At 38.4% G+C, this 23,780-nt stretch overlaps 1 protein-coding gene across 2 annotated transcripts in view; it reads right to left on the bottom strand.

Moving 5' to 3' along the window:
• LOC149835408 (putative sphingolipid transporter spinster homolog 2) overlaps window positions 1–21,369 on the bottom strand; it is a 61,319-nt gene extending 39,950 nt beyond the window's left edge. The window contains exons 1-6 of one of the 2 annotated variants that reach the window (XM_090008483.1): window positions 21,047–21,369; window positions 13,157–13,285; window positions 12,246–12,347; window positions 4,134–4,238; window positions 3,941–4,016; window positions 3,484–3,558 (exon numbers count right to left, since the gene is read on the bottom strand). In XM_090008483.1, coding sequence (XP_089864609.1) covers window positions 3,484–3,558; window positions 3,941–4,016; window positions 4,134–4,238; window positions 12,246–12,347; window positions 13,157–13,285; window positions 21,047–21,279 — 720 coding nt within the window. In that variant the 5' untranslated portion in view covers window positions 21,280–21,369. The remainder of the gene's footprint in view (window positions 1–3,483; window positions 3,559–3,940; window positions 4,017–4,133; window positions 4,239–12,245; window positions 12,348–13,156; window positions 13,286–21,046) is intronic. The other variant, XM_090008482.1, reaches the window with a different exon arrangement.
• Window positions 21,370–23,780: the final 2,411 nt, after the last annotated feature.

Genomic DNA, 23,780 nt, shown 5'->3' with positions numbered 1-23,780 from the left:
AGATCAACACCTAAGAGTGTTAGGAAAACCTACTACTCAAGTAGATCATTCTTGTAACTACTTTAGTTCAGTATCTCTTTAGAACACTTACCACAACAAGAAAAGTCCTAACTACTTTTACCATGTGCCTTTTTTCTGTTTTTTGCCACTCCAATTAACTTCAAAGCATAGATCAAAATGTTTGAGACTTGACACTATGTCCTTGAAGACATTCAAGTAGATAGGAGAAAAATCTGTGACATGGATATGGATGCAGGAACGGAACACAATGTGGATATGCTTGGTACGATATGACAATTCTCAAAAATTAGGACATGAGCACACAGCCATACACACACATATATGTATGTGTGTGAGCATGTATATATGAAACAACAATTTCAAAACACTATAATTAGGAATATCAAATAATTATAAAACTACGTTGAAATTGAAATGTAATGTAATTGATGACAAATTTTAAAAAGAAAAAGAGCCCAAGTGAATACCGAATAAGTAAATAAGGTCATAAAAGAAAATAGGTAAAGTTAATGACACAATGTTGACTATGTGTGAAACTGGTTTGACTGTATCCATGAAGTGTCCCGGAGTGTCCATGAAGTTTCTAAATGCCAATGCTAAGTGACATAGGAGAAAATTCTTGACCATACTTAACCATAATATTTTAGGTTAAGAAATCTTCCTTTGTCCATATTATGCATGGGATGCATTGATTGCTTAAATTATGATGTGATGGAAACAATAAAATGTAATGTGTGTCAAAGAGCCAAATACAGCAAAGCTATGTCACATGGGTGCGAATGCGGGTGCGGGTACGGGTGCGACACAGGTGCGGAGCAATTTCAAAAATTTTGGACATGGGGACACAGCTATATATATATATATAAGATCCGACCCTGATACCGTCTTGGATCCGGGTCGGGTCTAGAACCGAGTCCAAATTAATTTTAATAAATGGACAAAAATAGACTCGGTCAAAGTTGACCAAGTCCAAAATGTGGACGGACTCGGTCCCGGTGCGTTGACCGAGTCCGACACTTAGTGGACCGTGTCCGAAGCTGCACCGTGTCGGGGCATGTCGACGCGGGTGTGTGTAAACACCCCAAATTTGTCGACCTTTTAACCGAGTTTGTGTGACTTGGCCACAAAGACATTTCCTCCTAACCCACCAATAGTAACAGTCTTTTTTAATTACATTTGGTGCCCAACACTTTTGGATTCTATACTTGGTTCAAGTATTTTGTCACATATCTTTATGATTATTCTACATTGACCACTTTATGTTTGAAGTCTAAGAATGAGGCAAGTTCCCTATTTCCGATCTTATCACAAGTCAGTTTAACCTTAAATTCAAATAATAGATGAAAGTATTTTTAGCACCGATTGAAGACCATGAAGAATTCTTCACACCAATTGCATAATTATCATGAAGTGCATTGAACTGAGCATAAACTGTCGTCTATCGCTCAGCAAAATGAAGTTGCAAAGAGGAGAAAGATCATACACAAGAAATTGAAGTCTTGCATTTCAATGTTTTAATCTTTTTTTAATCCGATGCTACTATTAGCAACTACCTGTCTAACTAATAGGACGCCATCAAAAGTTCTTCGAGATAATTCTCCTCTCAAAGTTTTAATCTGTAGGACACTCATGTTTTCTGTTCCACAACAAATCTTCGAGTGTGCTATATTCCTGATTGCAGACCTAATAGAGACGAGACCTGAAGTTAACAAACTGTGTTTTTGTAGGTAACCCTTTATATAGGAAAAGATGTCAGTTTCTAAGAAGTATGTTTGAATGGTGTTACTTTCTTTGAAAATGTCCTAGTTATCCTAGTAAAAATGCAAAAGAATCAGATGAGCTGCATGCTTCTCCTTATGCAACAGAAAGAGTGAGATGGAAGTAATAGAGTTGGTTCTTTCATCCAAGGTTTTATAATTGATTGTGTCATCTTTCTGAAGGTGGCAGTGCCATTGGTGAAGGTGCTAAAGAAGTGCTAAGGAATGGAAGATAAATCCAAACCAGCTATTAGACCTATAAAAAGACATGGATAAAGTAAAAGAACATATCAAAAACAATTTTAACAGAAAAGAGATACATTGCCATAATCTACTTGGCAATACTAATTTTTTCCACTGTCTTGAGGATACAGAGGTCAAAAAGGACCTCTGGACAGTGTTAGCCCAGATTGAAGCAAATAATTTAATTCATATAGACGTAGATTCACATGATCATTCTTTAGGTGATTAGGAAGTTCATAAGCAATAATTTCATATGGAATATGCAGATACCTTTTATTTGCACTGTTTGCTTACTTTTTCATATTGTAGATGCATAGTTGGATAGATAAAACACTCTCCTACAATGATTAGATTCTTTTTAGCATATTTTAAGCCAACATGCAACATGAGTGAGGATTTGGTGTATGTAGGAGAAACATGAAGAAGAATTGCATGAAACATCATGCCAGAATGACCTTACATCTTTAACATATTTATAATTTTTTAGCTTATCGATGGCATTTTAGGATTATCACATGATCAAATTATGCCATATTTCATTGTTCCCAAGGAAATACAGAAGTACATGAGAATTATAAGATGCAAAAGTAACAGTAGGAGCCAGTGTTGTATCATACTGTATCGTACGATATGGTACGATACATATCATTGCTTTTGGGAAGATCGATACAATACACACACATATCTCAATAGGGCATATGGGTGTATATCGTACCTATATTGGGTGTATCGTATGACACACCCATGTACGATACACCCCGACAAAGGGTGTATCTTACGATAGTAACGATACACAATTAGTGAAATTTATGTTACACTCAATTCTTTTTTTTTTGGAAAATTCTTAGGGTGAACTTCTGTTCACTCTTAAAGGACTTGAGAGTGATTTGGGGTTGATTTCTTGCAAGAAGATTAAGAAGGCTTCACTTTTGTTTGAACTTTAAAAAAAAATGGTTATGTAAAATTTTTAAGTGTTGATAAAACACTTTGGGATTCTGTTCCTGTTTATGTAAACATGCATTGTTATGAATCTTATGATTTGTTAGCTTTGTTTTGTTGTTTATTATTTCACAATTTACATTTTTCTTATGAGATATGAATGTGATTCATAGCATATTATCTTTATCATTGAATTTTCGATGTCTTATGCAGCTAATAATTGCATGATATGTGATATTATGGGTTTATTTATCATCGTTTATTGCGTTATGAATTTTTTAGAATTTTTCTGATTTTTTGGAATTTTTAGAGGTTTTCTATTAAAAAACTGAATTTTTACGCTACGTTACGTATCTTATTTTGGGCCCGGATGATATGGGTTACGATATACTTTTTACAAACTTGATTGGAGCAGTACCTCAGAAGCCAAAATTTAAGTATGTTAACAAAGTTATAATCTACAACATAATTTGAAAAGAAAAAGACCTTGCGTAAGTGAAATTTTATCATGAATAGAACTTACCAAGCCTCCATATACATAGCCAAGAGCGATTCCAGTAGGAATACACATGTAGAATATCGCAAGCCATGCAGTTTTCTGACAACAAAGTTAAGATGAGTCATAAAGCATGCAAAAGAATCAATTAGAACATCTAATGCAGGGGATAAAACATCATTTTTTTCATTATGACATGAATCGAAGGCATACTGCATTTTATCCAGGTCAGGACATGTGACATAGGTTAGCCACTTTAGCACTAAATGGCACTTCCGCCCTCCAATATGATTAACAAGGTCTTCAGATTCAAGTCATAGGGAAAAGGATATGCATGGTTCAAGCATAAACTTCAAGGAGAAAACTTTGTCAACACACTAATGGAAGACCATAAACTTCAAACATTTAAACTCCTCTAAAAAAATCCATAAAAATCCCGGCGCCTAATGTTTGTGATGAAGTAAAGCATAAAAAAGCAATTAACCTGAGCAGGAGGGGCATTGTCATCTATAAATGGAGCAGCCAGACTTATGAATGAAGCCTCACCAACACCAACCAACCTAAGATGCAAAACAGCTAAAAAATATAGGAAAATATTCCAGCCAGAAAAAAATATACTTTAAGAACCAACTTCATACATTTCAGACAGAAAAGAAAGTGAAAAAAAATAGACATACATGCGGAAAAATGTGATGGACCAAAAATTAAATGAGCAACCACAACCAGCTGTGGCAAATGTCCAGACTGACAATCCGACTCCAATGAGCCTAAATGGGTTATGCCTGCAAAGTCAAAGATCAAGGAGTCATGCCCAAAGTTAATAAAGAACTGATGACAACAGCAGAAGAAATAATTCGTCATAAAATGACTGCTGTGCTCAAGTTTTTGTTAAACTATATGATTAAAATGTGTGTGTGTGTGTGTATATATATATATATACACTTTTGTAATTAGTCATAACCCATAAGGGTATTTTAGTCTTTTTCAAACATGTAATTAGAATAGTCCACTAGGGACTATATTGTAATTTTCCTTTTTTATTTCTTTTTTTCTTTTTTTCTTTTTTCTTTATTCTTTTTGACCAAGGACTTTTTGGGCATCTCATAGAGCCATTGGGACTCTTCCCAACGGTCACAAATATGACCGTTGGGGAGCTCCCAACAGCTCTATAGGAGCCCCCCCCCTTGGTCTCCCTATGCATATAAATAGAGGGTGTTAGACCCACTTCTATCCTATGCTTTTAGCACTCTCTTAATAAATACATTGTTTATTTTTATGTTCTTGTGTTGTGATCTTGTACTTAAGCCCTTAGTTGGCTCTTTGTATCTTGTCCATTAGTGGCTTTGCATTTGTGTGATTGTGCACTCTTCATATCTCCTTGTGGCATCTCTCTTGTGCATTTAAGGTTTCATTACATGGTATCAGCCCATTGGGTTCTTTTGATCTTGGAGGCCTTGTTTGTGGTGATTGAAGATCGAGTGCACGTGATTAAAGTGTGTTGCTTCCTCTTCTTCTTTATCCAACTCTTTTTTTCATGGAGAATGAAGCAAGAATAGAGCTCTCCTACAAACTCAATGGAACCAATTACATGTTGTGGGCTTCCAACATGGAGAATCACCTCAAAGGCAAGAAACTTTGGGGATTCATGATGGGTACTACTCTTGAACCCTCTTTAAATGATACCAAAATCGAAGAAGGTGTTGAGAAGGCCCTTGTAGGAGATGATCGAGTTAAAATTACCCATGAACACCAAATAAAGGTAAAAGATTGAAAAAGCAATCATGCTAAAATTTTGAAATAGTTCATAAACAATGTTGACTTAAGGATATGTGCCAACATTACTAAGTTTAGAAGAGCTAATAAAACTTTATTCTTTCTTAAGGGTATGTATACCCAAAAAGATCTTGCTAGACAATATTTTTGTCAAGACAAGATTTAGAACCACTAAACAAGGGGACATGTGTGTCAGTGACTATTTTAGTGTTTTGTCTCCTCTTTGGGACGAATTGACACTACTTGAGCCAAAATGGATGGCTCCTGAAGAATTATTGAGTTGTTGTACGTTACCACATAGTACCAGCTTGAAATTTTTTTTACCAAAGCTCTTCTTGCACCTCGGTTTCTTTTTCTTCTCAACAAACTTTCAATGATCTCACTGTAAGTTTGAGGGAGGGTGTTAAAATGTATTTATATATATGCATACTTTTGTAATTAGCCATAAACATAAGGGTATTTTAGCCTTTTTGAACTATGTAATTAGAATAGTCCACTAGAGACTATATTGTAATTTTCCTTTTTATTTCTTTTTTTTCAAGGACTTTTTAGGCATCTCATAGAGTCATTGGGACTCTTCCCAACGGTCATATTTATGACCGTTGGGGAGCTCCCAACAGCTCTATGGGAGCCCCCCCTTGATCTCCCTTTGTGTATAAAGGGAGGGTGTTAGACTCTCTTCCATCATCTGCTTTTTAACATTCTCTTAATAAATACATTGTTTATTTTTATGTTCTTGTGTTGTGATCTTGTGCTTAAGCCCTTAGTTGGATCTTTGTATCTTGACCATTAGTGGCTTTGCATTTGTGTGATTATGCACTCTTCATAGCCCTTTGTGGGATCTCGCTTGTGCATATAAGGTTTCATTACAGTTTTAACACGCAATACATGAAAACTTTGGAGAGAAGAAAACAATTGGAGTTTAGAAGCCCACACCTTCCATCGCCTAGGTAGTGCAGTGGTGGCAAATGAAAAAACATCAATTAAAAACTGGAACAACCATAACAATATGAAATAGAATAAGAGGAATGTACAATCGTCAATCATACATATATTCAGACATTGACTACAATATTCTCTTGAAGGAAAATAGAAGAAATTAGAATAAATAGTGAGTACTTGTCACACACAAGAACATATACAATCAGGTAAGCACATAAGAGAGCAAAATAAATAGAGATAAACAACAAAACATATGCTCAGTGATATGTGTACCCTTCCTATGGGACAACTTTGTACTTGGGTTTGGGTTTGAATTGCTGGTATTTTGATATTCTTACTTGTTTGGATTAGATCAACTAAGAGTTGGAGGATCCATTTCTCTTGTACTTAGCTTCACCAAGCTATAAATAGGTGATGGCACTTGTATTGCTCACATCTTGGAAATTCTAATTTTTGAGCTCCTCTTTTGAGATTGGATTCAGGAGGATTCCTCACCTATAAATGAGGAAATGGCTCTTAGACCTTGGATCATTCTAAAGTTTAGGAGAATAAACACCCTTCATCTATCCTACCCTATGTCACCTGAGTATGGGGGCCGGTACGGGTACGGAGGGTACATCATAGCAATTCCAAAAAAATGTGGGTATAGGGACACGGCTATATATATATATATATATTCAAAATAAACTGAATATAATCTAAATATATATGATATATCTAAAATATATATTATATAATGAAAATATAAAGTTATAAACTGAAAATATAATTATAAATTATAAACTAAATACAAACTTGTATGTTTAGAGGGTAAAATGGCATGTCCGGGTGTCAACAGGGTGTTGACACGGGGATACGCGAGTCGACGCAGGTACGGAGGGTAAAATGGAGTCTCCGGGTACCATAGAACCTACCTAACCCCCATCTTTGCATCCTAGCACTTCATCTCAGTAGCCAACCCCTCTAGAAGCCTAAAGAGATTTTAATTTCCCTCCAAATTCAACCAATTTTCCCTTCACACTTCATCTCTATCCCTAGCTCCCTATCACCCAGTCTCCACCTTCCATTCCCACCCAAGTTCCTGCTCCCACATCCAAATAGAGCAGGAAAATGTAATTGTGAGTTGTGACTGATGCAGCTACGAATGACCATTAAATCTTCAGTTACACCCTTGAAAATTCTCATGTTCTTTGCTTTCATATATATATATATATATATATATATATATATATATATATATATATATATATATATATATATATATATATATATATATATATATCACCATGTATATCACCATGCTAAAAGAATCCACCATTTCCAAATAAGCTTCCACTTTTTGCTTCTCTTCTTAGCTCCAGTTGCAAGGAGTTCAAGTCTAAAAGAGTCTACCCAATCACCCCAAGAAAGTTTCAACAGATCTGTGAAGAAGTTGCATACTCATAATGGAGCCAACAGTCTTCCTTGAATTTGCTATCCATATAAGATACACTAGCCAAATGTAGCCCTCTAATTTGGAGAAGAGTTTCAAGAAATGGGCTGTATGCCCTTCATATATTTGTGTGTTATGTGCTTGTTTGTGGGTTGTGTTTCTTGTGGGTGTGCAGGCCTTGTGTGCTCTCGCACTTGGTCTATCATTACCTCAGTTGTTGTGTGGTAATGTTGTTTGGCCTATGATGGGAGCAGGCTGCTAAGCCTCCCTCAAGGATTTGGAGGCTTAAACTGCAAATGATGCATTGTAGTGGAAAATTTTGCCCATGTGACATGTCAGAAGAAAACATACATGGTCAAACAACAGTCCATACCTTGCCTCAAAAGTAAGGGCAGCCATCAGGTCAGGCTGGGCCGGCCCAATTTGAGGCCCGCAAGGGCCTGACAAGCCCGAAGCACAGTCAAAGGCACCAAGAGCTCGACCCGACCATTGTCAAGCTCGGGTAGTTAAGTTCAGACCAATACTTGCCGAGTAGGCCCATATTGGGCTGGTCGAGGCAGAACCCGGGACCCACAAAAAGAAAGAGAGAGAGAGAGAGAGAGAGAGAGAGAGAGAGAGAGAATTTCCCAGACGTCACCACCACCGCTTCAACTCTGTGCATGTTGCACCCCAAGCCACTTGCCAATGGAGCTCCCAAGTTTCTCCAATGGATATAATATATATATATATAGAGAGAGAGAGAGAGAGCAAGTTAGGAAAGAAGAGAGATGAGGCAAGGGCACGCCTCCCCACCTCCCATCATGTCAACTCAGTGGTCAGAGACAACAGCTACCTGTCACTCTCCTCCAACCTCACCTTTTCTTCAAAATTTGAAAGATTGGGTTCTGGTGACATGGGAATATAACATATATTTTTTTATTATTTTTAAGTGACCCCAGCAAGAGCCTAACTTGGGCTGGCATTGGTACCTGATCCCGGCCCGGTTTTTTTCGGGCTGGTTTGTCAAATACCAACCTGAGGCCAACTTTAGTAATGGTGTTCACCCCTACTCAAAAGCTCGATCACTTTTTTCGCAGAAATTTGCAAATAAATTTCCAAGCTTGTTCCGAGAACAATAGCAGATAAGAACACTTTCTTTCTTCATTGGGGAGTTGAGTTCTCAATCAAGCACAAATTCAAGTAGTTAATGGTTTCAAGCCTCAAGGCAAAAGTTGCAAATTGGTGGTTGGTTCCTGTAGAAGGCACATGGGCTGGTTACAGATTGGCCAATGACTTAGAAAGGTGAGAGCAACAATCATTGAATCGCCCAGATTAGGGGTACTCTGTTCATTGTTATCAATAGATAGGAAAAGGAGTTATCAAACCTCCAGAAAAGCAATCTCCACAGCAAGAATCAAAGTTTTGAATGAGGCTGACCTTAAGAGTAAAGGCTTGATTGGGAAAATTAAGTTGTTGCAAGTCAGTAAGGAAATAAAATGGCAACAACGATTCCAGATAAATCAGTTGAAATTGGGTGATGTAAGCGTTATATGCTCACTAATCCAACAATACCATTTCTTATTGAAATCCATTTGGGTCATGCTATACAATAAATAACTCCAACTGACTGAATCAAAAGCCTTGAAGAGGTCTACTTTGAATAAAAATGTCATCATCTTAGTAGCAAGGATAAAATGTATATTGTCATCTATGTCACATGGGTGCGGGTGCGGGTGCGGGTGCGGGTGCGACACGGGTGCGGCGCAATTTTAAAAATTTTGGACACGGGGACTCGGCTATATATATATATATATATATATATCCAGTGTGTGCATATGTCTATATAAATTTTGGACTCGGCTCGTGACTCTTCCAAGTTGTCTCAGATCCTGAACTAACTGAGTTAAAATAGTAGTATAACTGTGTTAGAACCAAACTAGGCTGAGTTTATCATTGACTCAGCCGAGTCTTAGCTACCATGGGAATAAAACATCATCAAGGTATTAATTAAAAGCATTAACTAAAAGCATGTTCTGGTAAATGCATTAAATATCTTTTGCTAAAATTCATAACATTAATTAAAAGCATTAAAAGCTTTTAATTTTTCAAAGCTAGATTTGAAAAAGAGAGAGAGAGAGAGAGAGATCTCGGTGGATGAGAAAGTGTTGCTACTCGTGGATGAGAATTTATTAGCTTTTATAAGAGAGAGAACTTGGTGGATGAAAAGTGTTGGTACTCGTGGATGAGAATTTATTAGCTTTTAAGATTGAGAGAGAGAATTAAATGATAATATTTAAGAATAATTTTTTTTCTGGGCCTAATGTTTAAGACTCATGTTATATATATATATATATATATATATATATATATATATATATATATATATATATATATTTTAAAAAATATATAAAAAGATCTTTTTTTTTATTTTTTTGTACTAAAAATGGACATTTTTGGACTCGGTCAACGTTGACCGAGTCCAAAATTAAGACGGACTCGGCCTGGACTCGTTGACCGAGTCCGACTCGGCGTTGACCGAGTCCAGGCCGTGTCCGAGGCCGCACCCGTGTCGGGGCGTGTCGACTCGGGTGCGGCACCTCCCTAGCCGAGTCCGTGTGACATAGATTGTCATTTGTTATCATTGAGGACTTTTGGATCTGACGCCCTCAAACAAGTGCATTGCATGGGAGAAATAAGATCTTCTATTGTCAGCCTTGAAGCAAGCACATTTACAAGGATCTTATAGGAGGTCCCAAGCAAGGAGATAGACCTAAATAGGGTTATGTCCTCAACTCCATGCTCCTTGAGAATTGAGATAAAAGAATATTTTTTTGTTAAATTCCATTAGTAATTTATCATTTTGCTGAAACTCTAACTAAAATCTAAATCGCCCTTCCTCGCCTCTCAGAACCATTTGAAAATATTGGGGTGGAAGCCATTGGGCTCCAACATTTTGTACTTGGCGAAGGACAAAAAACAACCTTAATATCATCTTCTTCAATTTTGGATTCAAGATCTCCATATTAATGCTAGTTAAGTTATTTCAACAATTGATCCACCAAAGAAACTCCCACCCTGGTAATGGGTGCAAAATGTTGTCTAAAGTAAACACAACGGCAATTAACGTCATCGGGATGGTAGAAAAGTACTTGTTGTTAGGGAAAGACCCTAGACAAGGTTGCGCTCTATGGGACCTCTAGGGAAGCCACTTCAATACTACCTATACTCAAGGACTTAACTATCCTGCAATTCACCATTGACACTCATTTTTTGAAACTGCTTCAACCGTGCAGATGTGACGGACATGGGTGATTATCAAAGTGTTGACTATGATCTTTGCCTTACTCTTAACAAGGCAAAATGTCATCCAGTAGTGTTAATGCAGATGAAGGAGTGCAATTAGCAGCTAAAAGCATTTTTTACTATACGAAAGGGGATTTTGCCGTTGAGATATCTTGGAATGTCCATGATGAAATATTACACTAAAGAATCGGCATGGGTGGTGTTGAGAATCATAGTGCAGCCAGATTCCACACAAGGGCTGCAAAATATCTTTCATTGAAAGGTAGGGCCATCTTGGTTAAGCACATCCCTGCTTGCAGTCCTTATGCAGAGACAATGGTGGGGGCACTGGGCATCCGTAGGTTGGAGTTGGACACCCTTAACCATGCTGTTATTGGTAGAGTGTGGCAGTCACTATGCATAAATGGTCCAGATTATCAAAAAGGCAATATAGGGTAGTGGGTTGGCCTTGGGGATGGTGTATTGCTAGTATATGGAAAAGAATGTCTGGAATTTGGAGAGAGTAGATGAGCACCTTTAACAAGTTCAAACATCATGTGCGTGACAAGTTATGGCAGGGGAACAAACCTTCATTTTGGCGGGAACCATGGTTTGGGAAATGACTTTAGCACCTCATTTGGTACTGTAGCTTTTCTCAGATACTCTTCAAGCATGCATGGTAAAGTTGTAAGTTCAGGATGAGTCATGCATCAAGGATCACATACTGGGTCTGACATTACTGAGGTCAAGAAGAGATGGTGTGTGGTATGGGATGGTTAATTACCGCATGGCTGTATAATTGGATTGAAAGGATAACAGCATTTTCAAGGATTGTTTCCATTGTTTATCTGTGATCCATAGACACATTAAGATCGATTAGCCCGCTCTATCAGTGTGAACCCATCGTGTATGGCTATAAGCTATGTCTAATAGCACCAGTTGTGGTATAACTTCATCTGATGAGTGATCCTCAAAGTAGCACCGCTAGCACATATCAATATAATCCTGGTGACCAAAGTTTATCTCAACCTAACAAGTAACCTTTATCATAGACCTCAAAACCCAAGTTGCATAGAAGTATAGTAAACAATATTTCCTTATATCAAGAAAAGACTTGCGTTTAATCACATAATGAGGCAGAAAGACATAAATAATCTCCATAGAAATACGTTTTTGCATGTATAATTTGGCAATCTACATGGAAGTGCATATCAGACATATACAAAAGCAGACCAGAGATTTTAACATATAAAGCTGCTAACATCCAAGTAATATATGACATTGCTGCAAGCCATTCACAAGGACTAGCTATGATGATTCAAAACGTGATAACCTTCACCTAAGGAGGAAAAAATCCAAGGAGTTAAAGAAAGTCACTTACGTCTTGGCTAAGGACGCAAAAATTGGAGAAGCCACGAGGAGTCCAACCATAAATGCGGAAGACAGAATACCATCTTCGAAATAATTCAAGTTAAAAGCACCCCTGCATCAATAGTTTAAGGGCAAGTCAATACATTATAAGAAAAGGAGCGCAGTTCAGAACTTCAGATCGTTCACCAAATGTACTTCTAGCTAGCATACAACTGTTAGAAAATAAAATCCATCTTGGAAAATTATGAAACCAAAAAGCATGCAGTGGAAATATTTAACAAGATCAGGCCTTCTGCATGCAATTTACACAGTAAGATTTCCTTGAAAAACATTCACTAATGGGCACGTTTAGAAGAGAGAAAAACTCTCATAAGAAAAGAAAGTTTTGCCTATGAGAGTTTTTTATATGAGAAGTTTTCCAAAAGAAAGTTTTCCACTTGTTTGTGTAGCATGAGAAAAACAGATTGGGAAAATGTGAAAAATGAGATAGAAGGGGAGGAGGGTGGTGGTGATGGTGGTGGGTGGTGGGGAGATGGATGGTGGGTGGTGGGGAGATGGATGGTGGGTGGTGATGGTGAGATGGTGGGTGGGTGGGTGGTGGTGGTGAGATGTGGTAAGATGGGTGGTGGGGAGTGTAAAAAAAAATTCTCATGGTAGGAAACATTCCTCCACTCTCCCCCCGCCCCTCCCATGGAGGAATGTTTCATATCAAAAAGTGTACTTTTTTAGAAAAACTCTCTCAGTGAAAAAGTCTCTCGTTTGGAAGGGTCAGAAAATCAGTATGGATTTTCCATTTTGCATCACTTTTCCTACATCTTTCCCGCTTCCAAACATGCCCTAAATGAAAAAGGGGAAATTCAATGCAACATTTATCTCATAAAAGAATGACAAAAAGAGTTCAAGAAAGAAAAAGAATCTTACTGAATTCCAGTACCCTTTGTGCACACACCATCTGTACAAGTTCTACGGGTTCCATTCACACCATTGCTTGCTATTGCTCCTCGGTCAACATAATTTAGCATGTTGATCACACAAAATATAGCAAGCAACCTGAAGAGAAGAAAATATCACACTCATTTCCGGAAAAAAAAAAAAGTGTTGACAAAAAGCTGAAAGCAATTCAAATACTAGTTTCTTTTTTGTCTTTCTACTTTGTCCAGAACCAATATGGTTAGAAATGCTAAAGCCATCAAAAGAGTTAACCCTTACCCATTCATCCTAGAAGTCCAAAAGACCATACTTGCAAATAGACTACCTCACATGTGACAAAATGTAGCATATAAAGACTATTAAGTATCGTGTAGTGCTGGACCCAGTTTGGATCTGACCCAGACCCAAACTGAAATTGCCCAATGCATTGACATGCTTATTGTGGCACGAATGTAAATATTGTAAGTTGTTATAATAATTTTGTAACTTGTAAACTTATACCTAATGTTAAATACAATACACCAGGGCCACGATAATGTATTGCGGTATCATGAACCTGTGCAGCCCCATCAGCATCGAGTTTTCCCTCTTCTTCTACCTTTCTTCTTCTCTTATTTTTTCTCTGTTGAAGATCAGGTTCGATGCAAACGTGACTTCTAACATGATATCAGAGCAGTGTTCGATCTAGGGCTCGGTATTGCTCCCAAAGGTATGAAACTTTGAATCTAGGGCTCGGTATTACTCCCAAAGGTACGACCATAGAGAAAATCTGCTTTGGTCAGGAAAATATTCTTCTCTCATTCTGTTTTCGATATTTTCCCTCTTCCGCAACCTACACCATCGTGTTCTCTTCCAAAAACACGATTTCTTTTCTCGCATCTATCCTCTCTTAAATTTTTTCTCGTGTTTTCATCCGAAACACGTGTTTCCCATTTAAAGCTCGTTCGAAACCCTATCCGTAACAAACTCAAAAATTATGTTTTCTACTTTGAAACCCTAATCATAACTCATCTCTTACTCGTGATTCTCCTTTTAGAATCAATACTTGTGATTTCCCCTTAGAATTTGTTACTGTGTCACCTTATTTTAAAAATTGACGCTAATTCATCTCAAATCACGATTCATCGTGATCTTGGTTCATGTTAGTCAAACACAGCACGGTCAAGTGGCTTGATTCATTAACATCGGATTAATATTCTGCACATTTACGTGATCTGACATCTGTCAAAAAAAAAAACCAATCCGAATTCAATTATAATCAGTTCTCTTCTGGGCTGAACTTAGACAGTCACGTTATCCTGCAGTTTGATTAATCTTTTTGTTAACCTTCTCTTAGAGTGTTTTCTATCTTATATTCACGTGTCCCATAATCATGGACTCTTCTTGAACCCAGTCTGGTTTGTCATCAAACTTCCTTAGCCAACTTGTTTCTAAAAAATTAAATAATTCTAATTTCCTGACTTGGAAAAGACAGATAGTTCCCTTTATCAGGAACCAAGATATCTTTGGTCACCTGGATGGATCAATACCTGCCCCACCAGAGTTCATTGCAAAAGAAGAAACAGACACACAAGGGGCTGCATCTACCAAGCTTGTTCTCAACTCAGATTATGTCTCTTGGATGAGAAAGGATCAGGCATTAATTGCCTACATCACATCTACTTTGTCTCAAGAGGTACTAGTTGTTATTCCCGACGACTGCACAACGATGGAATTGTGGAGGATTACGGTATGTTGATTCAGGAGCAGCGACCCATGTTACAGGCGATGGTGGTAAGCTTTCGAACTTGGTTCCTTACTTTGGTAAAAATAGTATTGTTACTGGAGATGGATCTCACCATCACATTTCTCACATTGGTAATGTGATCATTCCTCTGTCAAAATCGTCTTCGTCTCTCAATTTGTCAAATGTTGTTCATGCTCCTAACATAAAAAAGAACAATGTCTCTGTGTCTAAACTTGTTGATGATACACATTCTTATGTTGAATTCACTCCCTCTTCTGTGTATGTCAAGGATCTTCAAACGAGAGAGACATTCGCTGAAGGGGAGCGAAAAGGAAATATGTACATCTTCAAGGAAGATCCACTTGCGCGTACCAGTTCCATCTTAAAGCCCTTATTGAACTCTAAGTTTTTTCATTTTAAGTCATCTAAGTCAGGTCCTGCGTCTATTTTTAGTCTTTCCAAATGTAATAAGCCAAGTCTTTGGCATGATCGTCTTGGTCATTGTAGTTATTCTTTTCTTGAGAATCTTGTATCAAGCAAACTAATTCCTAAATCAAGTTTAACTCCCGAGAACAGTAATAAAAAGTGTCCCAGTTGTCAGATGCGTAAGAGTCATGTATTTCCTTTTGATTCTATAAATAAAAGAGCTTATCCTTTGAAATTGTCTACTCAGATGTTTGAGGTCCTGCGCCCGTATGCTCTTCTTCTGGCAGCAAATATTATCTCATTTTTATTGACAGCTACTCTCGTTATACTTGGATATTCTTTATGAAGCATAAGTCTGAAACCTTTTCCATATTTCGCAACTTTCATGCATTTGTTCGAAACCATTTCTCTACCAATATTCTGCATTTTCATTGTGATGGAGGTGGTGAGTATACATCAAAGGATTTTACTGATTTTCTCCAAAGTAATGGCATAAAACGTAGAGTGTCTTGTCCACATACGCCACAGCAAAATGTTGTTGCTGAGAGAAAGCATAGACATATTGTTGAAACGGCCATGAGCATGATGCACGACACTAATCTTCCCATTAGTCTGTGGACAGAAGCATTTCATTCAGTTGTCTATGTTATAAATCGTCTACCTATGACAGTTTTGCAAAATAGTTCACCATTCTCTTCTCTTTTCGGCATTCAACCCGATTATAATGCTCTGTGTGTGTTTGGATGCATTTGTTATGTTCATATTGATGATTCTCTCAGGAACAAATTCCAACCAAAGGCTTCCAAGTGTAGATTTGTAGGATATGCTAATGATTATAAAGGTTATCAGTGTTATGACCCTATGACTAAGCATGTTAAGATTTTCAGGAATGTTGTGTTTGACGAGAATAATCTTGGAGATGTATCTTTTAATACCTGTCAAAGAATTCCCAGAGAAGAAGTTTACCATCCATGGATGAATGCAGAGTTATTCGCAGATGCTTATGGTGATTGCTCACCTCAGTGTACTCAAGAAACTAATTCGGTTGACCAAAATGTTATTGACTCAGGTCAAGCATGCTTACCTCAATTTGGTGATCAGGACGGTGGAGCTTCACACACTGAAGAAGGGACAGGCCCACAATCGCACCCTATTGACAAATTTAAAGGGTATGTGTGTGCGCGAAGAGAAAAATGTGCTCCCCCTGCTCCTCACATTGGATCAGATTCTTATGTGCCTGTTGAAAATCTGAGGAGTTCAAATAGAGTCAGACATCCTATTGACAGGTGGGTCAGTTACAATAATTTTTCTATGGATCTTCAACTTCTTCTGTCTCAGATTGATAAGCATGATGAACCCATAGGGTTTCATCATGCTGTGAAATCAAGCAAATGGATTGAGGCCATGAATGAAGAAGTGGAAGTGCTTCATGAATGCCAGACATGGGAAATTGTTGTTGGACCTCCTAACAAAAATGTTGTTGATTCCAAGTGGGTTTATAAAATCAAGTATAAACCCGATGGTACTATAGAACGATACAAACCAACACTTGTTGCAAAGGGGTTTACACAGGAATATGGTCAGGACTATGATGAGACTTTCAGTCCCATGGTCAAAATGGGGACAATAAGAATTATATTGTCTTTAGCCGTCAAACATGGATGGACATTAAGTCAATTAGATGTCAAAAATGTGTTTCTCCATGGAGACTTGAAGGAAGAAGTTTACATGGAACAACCTCCAGGATATGCTGAGGGAGACCCAAGCACACATGTATGCAGACTAAAAAGAGCCATATATGGTTTGAAGCAGGCCTCACGTTCATGGTTTGAGAGTTTCTCTTTAGAAATACAGAGGCATGGGTTCTATAGATCTCTCTTAGACCATTCATTGTTTTTTAAGATGAAAGATTTGAGAGATTTGCATTATTTCCTTGGTGTCGAGGTAGACAGAACCTGACCTTGACACAACATAAATACACACTAGATTTATTGAAGAAATTTGGCATGCAAGATTGCAAGCCTTTGTCTACACCGAGTGTCTTACATCAAAAGCTCAGTTCACAGGATGGAGAGTTGTACCCCGACCCTACAAGATATCGAAGTGTAGTTGGTATGCTTCAATATCTTACCTTTACTCGCCCTGACATTGTTTATTTTGTTAATCAAGTGTCGCAGTTCATGCATGAACCACGAACAGGGCATATAGATGCAGTCAAAAGAATATTGAGATACTTAAAAGGTACCATTGGAGATGGGTTGGTGTATCAGAAAAGTTAGAAAAGAGGAAGCATGCATGATGTCACAATCTACAGTGATGCAGACTCGGCAGGAGATCCTGATGAAAGGAGGTCGGTTTCCGGATATTGCATCTTTCTTGGGGAAAACATAGTATCCTGGAGCAGTAGAAAACAAAAAGCAGTGGCTAGATCAAGCACTGAGGCTGAATATCGATCAATGGTTGTTGCAACTGCTGAAGCTACTTGGACAAGTGTTGAATGAATTGGAGGAACAGATCTCAAAATCTATCTTATTGTGTGACAATCAAAGTGCCATTAATATATCCTTTAATCATATTTTCTACAGTAAGACAAAACACATTGAGATAGATTAGCATTTCATTCGACAGAAGGTTGAAGACAAAGAGATTGAGCCTCATTTCATTCCTACAGAAGACCAGGTGGCAGATCTATTTACAAAGGGTTTGACAAAAAACAGATTTTGGTTCTTGAAGAACAAGTTGTCCATGGTTCAAGACCATGCACAACTTGAGGGAGGGTATTAAGTATCGTGTAGTGTTGGACCCAGTTTGGATCTGACCCAGACCCAAACTAGGATTGCCCAATGCATTGACGTGCTTATTGTGGCACGAATGTAAATATTGTAAGTTGTTATAATAATTTTGTAACTTGTAAACTTATACCTAATGTTAAATACAATACACCAGGGCCACGATAATGTATTGCGGTATCGTGAACCTATGCAGCCCCATCAGCATCAAGTTTTCCCTCTTCTTCTACCTTTCTTCTTCTCTTATTTTTTCTTTGTTGAAGATCAGGTTGGATGCAAACGTGACTTCTAACAAAGACAATACATTGCAGGTAATTCACCTAAGCCAATTTCATGCAGTAATGCGAAACTTGAAAACAACAAAATCATTTTGAAATGCATTGAAGAAGGTGAAGAAACGGTCATTGTTCATCCATATGAGCAAATATATGTTACATTAGCAGTGGCAAGCTATGAAGTAGGAGAAGATGGTGACAAGCACAAGAGTAACTTTCTAGACAAAATTCATTTCCATTTTGTGTGTTTGTAAGTTTCTAGTATGGAAGAGCAAGGTTCCATCATAGACCCGCAGGTCCCACACTCCCGGGTTGTCTTGTCATCTTTCAAATTCACAGTTGACAACTAGAATTCTACCAATAGTGCTATTATGTTTTTCCTTGACAGTGCTCACGTTCTTGTCATACATTTGTATCATTGTCAACAGTAACTTCCCCAGCAGTTCAGAAGTTTGCCTACAAAAGAGATAATGCTTCCCTATAAGCTCTCACCTTGACGATATTTCAATCAGAAATCTTTAAATGCTTTATTTCTATCTTCTTATGATAGCATCCATGTCGTTTTACTTGTTTCTTTACATGCTTGAACTTTTAGGTTCATCCCTTTCTTTTTGAGGACCAATCGTCATTGGCAGTTTTGACACTATTAACCAGGGCAAAAGGACCAAGTTGACTGATCGTCGAAAAACTAGAGTCAACAACAACAAACGAAAATCTTCTAAGTTGTGGGCACTAAACAAGTCATAGCAGATAATAAGCCTAGGAAAGGGTGAACAAATAAGCAAGTGTTTTATCAATCAAGGATCCGACTTAGTGAGGTTTTAAGTAATTCTCAGACAATGGCTGAACCTATGTAATAGCTTAACCCCAGGATGATGGTGTCACAGTACTGAATGAAAAGCTTATTTTAGAGAAAAGGGTAATCAATGGTACAAAGATTTTTGGCAAAACATAAAGAACACAAGCCACAATGAGGACCCATAATCATGTTTATCTTATGCCCTCATAGCAAAGATAGCACATTCAGTTGCCTAGGTGTTATATTTTGGAGCTGGGTAAGAAGGATTTCATAATACTCCTTTTTCTGTTGGAATGATCTGATTATTAAGGTCTCATTTTGTTTGTTATCGATATTATGGTCATCATATCCTATTACTTGGTAATGGTATTTGACAATAAAGATCATATTAACATAACTGTTGAGAATAACTTGGGAATTATATTGGTTAAGTTGAAAAAAATAGAAATTATATTGGTTAAGTTGAAAAAAATCACAAAGGAGGCATATGGAGAAAAACTGCAGTAGAGAGAACCTCTGACATGCCTCTTTTAAGAAGGTTTTGAAACATCGTTATAAATTGGGTGAAGAGAGGGACTGTGACAAGCTCGAGCTCTCATCCCAACTGATACAGGTGGAATCTGTAGCTCACCAACCACTGCACATAGACACCTTATATATGATTAATTTTGGAAGTTAGACTGTAAAATGATAGCTATTATCCAAGTGAAAACAAACCAAAAGATATAAAGTGTTGCCTATTAAATGAGTAAGATATGAATAACAGCAAAGATGCCTAAATCTCTGTACCCAATAAACATCATGTCCTTTGGCATGTGACCGACCTATCATTACTATACAAACAGAAGTACAGACAGCGTTTCTTTAACAACCCTTTTGTATCATCTTCTGCAGACATGCAACTGTTGAGCTACTTTAACTCATTATTCATCACCTGAAAAGCCTAATCACTGCTTTCAAGACTCATAATTTCCCCTTTTCACCTAAAAGAAACTGAAACAAGGATCAAATTTCTTATAAAACCTTATCCCTTATACAATATTATGTGACTAACCACAGGCCAACTTGGAGGGACTAGAACATGCGTGCACATTGCAGAGGTCAAGTGCCCCACCATCATACTCCATGATTCTAAAATAAAGGCGACTATCACTGTTTTTTCAGGAGGCAACTGTCATCCAATATCGCACGCCATTAAACCGCAAACCTTGCTCAACGATAGTAAATATGGTCCCATTTTTTTGTGTACTAACACTAGCAAATTGCGATGTATCGCGATTGTGTTTACAATCCTTATTCCTTTGTACTTAATAACGAACTCTGCTTGATTCCTCCACAACAACAAATACAAAGGGTTTACCTCCTCTGCATCACCCATGAATTGTTCAGTTTTAATTAGCTGGTTGCATCACCAGAAGAACAAAAATCATATGTCCATCAATGACAACTAATTCGAATAGGATATCATGCATTCTCCCACTGATGAAATTAAAACGATCGTCGAGTCATACCAATAAAAGCAAATCGCTATTTACAGAGAATAAAGGACTTGGCATAGAACCCCAAACGATGGAAAAAGAGCGTAACCCCAAAACAAAGGCCGACCAACAAATCAAAATTTCCCTGCGTAAAATCGAGCCATCTTCACTTTCAGTGCCCGATTCCCACGCAATGAAAACTCCAGGAAATTTAAAAAAAAAAAAACGCATGCAAACCCAAGAACTCACCAGTCGTTTACCCCCAAAACCAGAAAGGAGAGCAAATCGTGTCAATCAACAATTTCCCTCTTATTAGGAAACGATAAGACCCAAGCAATCCAAGATTGTATTAATCCCCGAAACCAAAAAAGAAAAACAATAAAGATACCTTTTAGGGGTGAACCATGAGGGATTCGACGAATTCGCCATCGTTGTCACCGCTGTGTCTCCTGTGCTCGTTGTTGTCGCTGCTGCCTCTGTTGCTGTTGTTGTTGATAGTTGTGGTGGTGGTGGTGGAGGAGTAAGAGGTGGTTGTGTTATTGTTGTTGGAGGTGGTGGAGAAGGAGGAGGAGGAGGAGGTGGTGGTGCTCCTGCCTCATCGGTCTCCGTGGGAACCACCATTTATATATTGTGCCCACGATGACCGAACCGAACACCCACCTGTCTTCTTTGGCGTTAAGAAAAGTTGTTGGGGTGACAAAGCTTGTGAATGAAGCCCTCGTGTTTTATTATGTCTTTTATTATTACTCCCTCTTTTTTCCAGCAGAGATGAGGTTAGGTCATGACTCTGGCGCTTGGAGCGGGCTGGGTTGATCGTCGTGGAAACCAAATCATTGGGCGAACCAACCGACTCAGTCTGTTGTTTATCTTCGACGGCTAACTTTGTTCTCCTACTTTTTATTCCCCATGCAGCAGTGGGTAAGGGCCTTTATTTCACTCTGAAGACCGAAGACTCCCTCGAAAGGTGTAGGCCCCACCCCCACAGACTGAAGAGGGGAGATCTCGATTGAGCTCGGATGACTGAGATATTGAAGCAGAGGTTGACAGTTGTTATGCATGACTCACTCGAACGGCTTCATGGTAGATGAGGATATGTGATAAGATGCTTCTCGAGATTCCTGCTCAAAATATTATCGGCTGAGATGAACGTGGACGTGGCCCTGCCAATGGGTCGGATATGATTTGATACTGACCCAAATCAAATCCAATAAAAGAGTTTTACTCAGAGAAATTGTTTCAGGCGTACAGACCTAGCTGCGCTGGCTCAACCTACCATACTATGGTCTCTGTCTATATCAGCGTAATGTCGAACCAAATATGGTCTAATTAATGTACAAACATAAGTTTGCTTTATAAATTTTCAAACTAGACTTTAATTGAATGGGTTCTAATTAAGGCACTGTTTGAATGATATCAAAAACCCAGTTTTACCTGTTTAAATTTGAGTTCTGGTGTGTGGTTGTACCAATTTTTTTTTTTGAAAACCAAGTTTTTACCAAAACTAAGTGAAAAAAAAAAAAACTTCCCCTCAAGTTGTAAACTTGGTTTATCGGAAAGGGCTTTTCACCGCTGGCCCCACTCCTTCCCCACCCCTCCTCCACCTCAACAGCGGCCTACCAATGGCCAGGAAGTTTTTTTTTTTTCATGTTAAAGCATTGTTGGTCATTTTCTGACTGGTGGGTGGTCAGAAAATAGCCCAACAATGCCATCCCTTTTTTTTCTAAGATAAAATGGTGGTTGACCATTTTACGGCCAGTCACTGGCTGGGAAATGGCTGGACACCTTTTTTATTTTTTTCATTTGGCCAGCCATTTTCCAGTCAGCCACTGGCCAAATAATGGCCTGACTCTTTATTTTTTATTTTTTATTTTTATACCAAAACTTGGTTTTGGTCATTAAAACACTTTGATACGTACACAACTAGCCTCATGCCGTCCAAGCAGCCCTTTATATTTGCTACACTAAAAAAAACAAGATTTTACTAGATGGGTTTGCACTAGGGGTGGCAATCGGGTCGGGTTGGTGGGTTGGGTTGGCGGGTCAGCATACCTCAACCCGAACCCGACCCGTTTATTAAACGGGTCGGCTGTGGCAAACACGAACCCGACCCGTTTAATAAACGGGTAACCCGACACGACCCGCCAACCCATTAAATAAATGGGTTGGGTCGGGTAAACGGGTTTTCAGGTTGGCTGGTTGACGGATCGGGTTGGCAGGTAGGCAGGTTGGCGGGTCAAGTTGACGGGTCGGGTTGGCGGGTTGACGGGTCGGCAGACGGGTTGGCGGTTGGCGGGTCGGGTCGGGTTGGCGGGTTGACCCACCCGCCTAACCCATTTATTAAATGGGTCAGCCGGGTTGGCGGGTTGGCATACCCCCAACCCAAACCCGACCTGTTTAATAAATGGGTTACGTGGGTCGACCCGTTTATTAATCGGGTTGGCTTAAGCCCAACCCGAACCCGCCTAAGAGTCGGGTTGGAGGGTCGTGTCAGAAATTGCCACCCCTAGTTTGCACTATCTACATTGATATTTGGATCTGATTCTACCTATGATAGGTCCTGTCAAACCTATACATGATACAAACACATTTGACTAGGTGCAAATGGACCAGATATGGCCGGATCATAGTATGTATAAATCCAAATATCAACACAATACAACATATCCCAGTCCAACTCAATTCAGTATAGCAAAGTTGAATAGGATTTTAATCTGATGTGATCGCACTGGATTTCAACAAGAAAAGGGTTAACGACAATGTTTTCCAAATCCTAAACTAGACTAAATCCTACCAAAGCAACTGCAACAGAAGTGGATGCCAAATATATATATATATTTTTAATGACATTCTATCATGCATTCTTTAAATGAAATTATACACTTGTTTTTTTTTCAGATATATGTATTGCTGATGCACAATTTACATGTTTTGCATTAAGCAATTATAAATTGAACAAGGCAACAACTTGTTGTAATACAACGGGGGCCGCCTGCATGGCCAGCGGGGTGGTTGTGAGGTTTTCCTAGCTTTCGTCCAGAGTTCCTCGTGTTAACAAAAAAAAAAACTCACTATACCACTTACACCCAAAATTACTATTTCCGAAGTGTCAAACAATTTTCTAA

This window comes from Nuphar pumila, chromosome 6 (assembly GCF_984573655.1).
Source record: "Nuphar pumila chromosome 6, dmNupPumi1.hap1.1, whole genome shotgun sequence".
Classification (NCBI taxonomy): Eukaryota; Viridiplantae; Streptophyta; class Magnoliopsida; order Nymphaeales; family Nymphaeaceae; genus Nuphar; species Nuphar pumila.
The sequence above is the reverse complement of the archived record's forward strand: the minus strand, read 5'-3'. Positions and strand labels throughout refer to the sequence as shown.